General features: G+C 45.2%; 1 protein-coding gene across 1 annotated transcript in view; it reads left to right on the plus strand.

The window, feature by feature from the left end:
* adcyap1r1b (adenylate cyclase activating polypeptide 1b (pituitary) receptor type I) overlaps positions 1-5,000 on the plus strand; it is a 12,861-nt gene that overhangs the window by 1,497 nt on the left and 6,364 nt on the right. The window contains exon 2 of the mRNA XM_056603884.1: positions 3,939-4,041. Within this exon, the coding sequence (XP_056459859.1) occupies positions 3,939-4,041 (103 nt within the window). The remainder of the gene's footprint in view (positions 1-3,938; positions 4,042-5,000) is intronic.

A 5,000-nucleotide genomic window follows, 5' to 3' on the forward strand; every position in this document is an offset into this window, starting at 1 on the left:
ACTGTTGTGGATAATACCCATGGTCTAATACTCAAAACAAATTACGAGAGGTCGAGTAGGACTAGGTTTGAATGATCAAGGCTTTATTGTCACCACAGATAGTAACAACATCACCTGAGTTGGTTTGCAAAGAACTGGCCTATTCGGCGCGGGATCTTTGAGGTAACTACAACTCTGTGATTTCCAAGACCAATCACAGAGCATCTAACATATATGGGCCCTCCCCCTTCCCCATTACTATTTATCTTTACTTCCCACATGGATACATACATTCATACGTTCAAGCATTAGATACAAAGAGTTACATATTAAACATTAGTTATATGAAGTTTACATATTATGCATTACAGTTATATGAAGTGAGGTCTTTGATTAAAATCCATTCATCTCCTTGTTTATTAACCTGAACTTAAATCACCATGACTTACCACATGTGTTTAAGAGATGAGAGCCCTGTGAAAGCAATATTCATTCAAACAGTAAAATATGCATTTGTAATAGTTAACAATGCCACTTTATTTGTCTGGGGCATATACAGTCATAATCCTAAAGTTGGTAGTGTCTGATTTTGACCAGGGTAAGGATTAGTTACATTAACTCTAATTTAAGCCTACAGAATATACATTTTAAATCTACAGACGACGAACCACAGGGGGTAAAAGATGTTTCTATAAGAGGCCATTTACACGAGGCGTCAGGGGGTTCATCGGAATGCAGGCAATAGTTTAACACAGGAAGGCCAGGCAATATAAAGTGTTTAACATTTGGCTCCATTGTAAATATATTGACCTTATATTCTGATATAATTGATGCTTAAAGTTAACCTTACTTATACTTATACTTACTATCCAAGTGAACTGAGAAATAGACTGATGTCATTGACTACAGAGGGATGTCTTGTGTGAGTGTTTGCCGGTCAGGTGTTGAATAACAATGGAACAAGGTTTGTAGCTTGTCCCTCCCCACCCCTGCTCGCACATTCCTCTCCACTAATATATCCTAACATTTGGCAAATATCCTTTTAAGCCTTCATTATTTTCTACCACAATACAAGGAGAAGCACAAAGGAAAAGCTGTGTTTTATTAAGGAGCTGCTTACCCAGTCCCCCAACTGCCAGCACTATGCAGAGCCAAGGAGCACCACTCAACGCTATCCATTATCCATCATAGACCAGCATTCTGAAGCCAGCACAGAAGCCTGTTTCCCGCGTGTTATAGCTCTGAAATGTCCCATTGGTGCTACGCTAATGCTACATGCTGCACCAGAATGAAAATACTACTTCAAATATAACACACACACACACGCACGCACACACATCCAGACAAACACACACCCACACAAACACAACACACACACACACACACACACACACACACACACACACACACACACACACACACACACACACAGACAAACACACACACACACGCACACACATATACACACACATATACACACATAATCACAACCAACACATGACTGAGCCTGCACCCATACATGCAGACCCCTTAAACAGGTGCACATGTATCTAGGCATATCCACACTACTGCACGTTTGCACACATGTCTCCCATGCTGGGCAGCTGATGTACAGACACGCTGGTTGACCTAATTAGCCGTAGCATAGTGATCTAGAGCAGACAGACACTGTTTATAATTAGCCACAGGAGACACAGGCATGCACACTTACACACACACGCGCACACACATACATATTAAACATGAGCACACACAAATATGCATACATACATACATTCATACATACATACATACATACATAGTACATACATATAAACATCCATACATACATACTTGTATACATTCACACAGACACACACAGACACACACACACACACACACACACACACACACACACACACACACACACACACACACACACACACACACACACACACACACACACACACACACACACACACACACACACGTGCCCCCCTTTTTAGACCCCCTGCTTGGACAGATGGCTATGATGCAGAGCCATGTTCAGATGTATTGATCGTGAGGAAAATATATCCTTACACAGGTCCTCAAGTCAAGTCAAGTCGATAATATTTGAAGCATCCTTAATCACAGCTACAGTCCCATAAGGCTTCACAGGCCACATAATAGGACCTTTACCCTCGGCCAAGGAAGGGAAGGGAACATCTTCCCTCATAAACATGAAACCTGGAGAAGGAACCCAGAAAGTAGGCTCAATGATAAATAAAGATAGAAACAAAATAGTTCAAAAGAGAAGATCATTTCGGTAAGGAGAGGAGAAGCCCCTTTTTATGTACGAAAACTGTGAGAATCTGGGTTTAATTCATTACGATGCAGGGTAATAAAGTACCAGAATAGCGGGAAAAGATTTGGTTTGGCGCCGTTAAGTTGGGGAGCCGGCGGGGGCGGCTGCGTCTGAGCCGGGCGATGACGTCGGTAGTGGCGGTGTTAATGGCTCCCCCAGGCACCGCGTGCCGCACCATAGTGGCCCATGAACCCAGCGTGACTCACCGTCTCGCTGTGGAGCTCCTGACGACATCCCACGCACACACACAAACACACACCGTTCCCGACCCCCCCCATCCCTGCTCACAACCACCACCACCACCACCACCACCACCACCACCACCACCACCACTCAGAGCATCCCACGCCGACAAAAAGACGGACTGAAATGTTCCCTGTCCAAACACCACGTCATCAATCTCCCTCTCATCCTACTCCACCACCACCACCATCACCAACACCACCGCCTACCCCACAGTCACCACCATCCCAGAAGGGGAGCCTTTGTGCAGCTGTCAGACACCAGGACAGGGGGATTCAAGGAGGGGGGCCCGTGGAGAGGGTTTCTCTGTGGTCCTGACCCGACCTCCGTGTCTCTTATGTTAGCAGCAGGGTTCTGGCTGTTGCCTTGAGCTCCGTTCCCCTGTCAGGTTCAGAAGAGGGAGGGGGTGGAGGGGTGTACGGGGCGGGGAGGCGGGGGGGGGGGGGGGACATCAATGATGGGAAGCATCCAGTGTAGAAAGAAGCAAGAGACCCAGTCACAACCGGTTCCTAGTTCAGTCCCCCCTGAAACGTCTTCCCTCGTTACCGGCACGGTCGGATGTACATCAAACAGAAGCTGTTTTTTATTATTTGACGCTGCGTTTAAACTAGGTACTTATGCACGGAAGAGTGGTCCTTCAGCAGACGATTTATTCCAATGCAATTTAGAGGAGTTGTGTTTAAGTGTTTAAGCGTAGCCTTTGGACATTGATCGTACATAGTACCTTATGGCTGGGACCACTACACTATCCAACACCCCTGATTACCAAACTGGTCAATCCCTTATTACTGGCAGGGTCAAGAGTTCATCAAATGTCCTTTTTAATTATTATACACTGCTTTAAACTAGGTTCTTAAATTGAATGAATGGGCTCCAGTAATGGGTTGGGCTGGTCCGGGTTTCATTAAGCTAATCGTTAGTGCCGGTGTGTTGGTTTTCATTAGTTATCACGGCACTTAACACACAGAAGAACACCAGACGCCTGATTGGTTTGCTCTACGGGGGTTCTCTCGCTCTCGTCAGGAACGCTGAGCCTCTTCCAGGATTCAAAAGGGGCCCCTGCATCCTTATGATGCGCTGGGGGGCTCCGCTCCACCATCGCTTCTTCTGTACCACTTCCCCTTGCCCTCCCTGCCTCACCTATCTCACCTGTCACCAGTGTGTGTGTGTGTGTGTGTGTGTGTGTGTGTGTGTGTGTGTGTGTGTGTGTGTGTGTGTGTGTGTGTGTGTGTGTGTGTGTGTGTGTGTGTGTGTGTGTGTGTGTGTGTGTGTGTGTCTGTGTGTGTGTGTGTGTGTGTGTGTGTGTGTGTGTGTGTGTGTGTGTGTGGGTGTGTGTGTGTGTGTGTGTGTGTGTGTGACATCCTGTTGCTTTGTTTTTGTGTTTCTCCAGGCCTCCGGCCAACACGGACCATCGGACTGTGTCATCAAGATGGAGCGCGAGAAATGTCTGGAGAATATGGCGGCGTACGAACCAGTCAACAACGAAGAAATAGGTGAGAGAAAAAGGGTAGATGGAAACGTTTTGCACCTGAGACTCATGAGACTCATGAGACTAATGGAGAGAGAAACACTGTAGTGGCGTGGATCGTTAGGTGATAGGAGGAAGCAGTCTGTTTTGTTTTCATGATTAAGGTCAGAGGAGGGATGGAGAGAGGGAGGGAGAAGGGGACTTCTCTTCTCTTTCTTCTACTGTTGAGTTTAAGCTGTCAGCAGCAGGGTGACAGGCACCCTGCCGAGAAGACAGGAGAAAAGGATGCAGGAAATATGATAGGCAAATGAAACACACAATAGACAGCAAAAAACAACAACTAATTAATAACTAATTACACATTATCTAATATCACTTATTGTCATCGTACAAAAGCAAAGAAGTATTTTCTTCCTTTTCCCTGTCATTTCTAGTCGATTGCTTGTCAGGGTTTGGGTTAGAGAGTGACGATAACAGGTGAGTTTATATCGATATATATGCCACCTTACAGTGGCCAAGCACCTGATGAATTGAAGAATAAACTTTTATTTAAATTAAGATTCAAAACCATTCATGTTCATTTTCTACAGGTGCAGGGCGAGAAGATTGTGTAGTTTCTTTTCACTACCAACTGGCTCCTAATTACCTAGTTGTTGCAGTCCTAATTACCTGGATGTTTTAGTCCTAATTACCATTCTGAGAATAAATGGTTACCAGTTGGTGTGTTCGAGACACAGGCTGAATGCAACAACGTTGGAACACGGACAAGAGCTCATATCGAATAGCATGTTTTAGGCTTAACCTTATTAAATGGATTTTAGAGCGAGAGTCCTCGACTGTGTCTGTCAGGGTCGTCTCCACAGCGCAGAGCTGTACCACAGTCCTTGCTTATTAAACTTTTTAACGGTCACAACCCATATAATGTCGTTGTAGACTACACGATTAAATGGAGCAATTTGCATCACCATTTAACGAAAAAGTGTG

This window comes from Gadus chalcogrammus, chromosome 12 (assembly GCF_026213295.1).
Source record: "Gadus chalcogrammus isolate NIFS_2021 chromosome 12, NIFS_Gcha_1.0, whole genome shotgun sequence".
NCBI lineage: Eukaryota > Metazoa > Chordata > Actinopteri > Gadiformes > Gadidae > Gadus > Gadus chalcogrammus.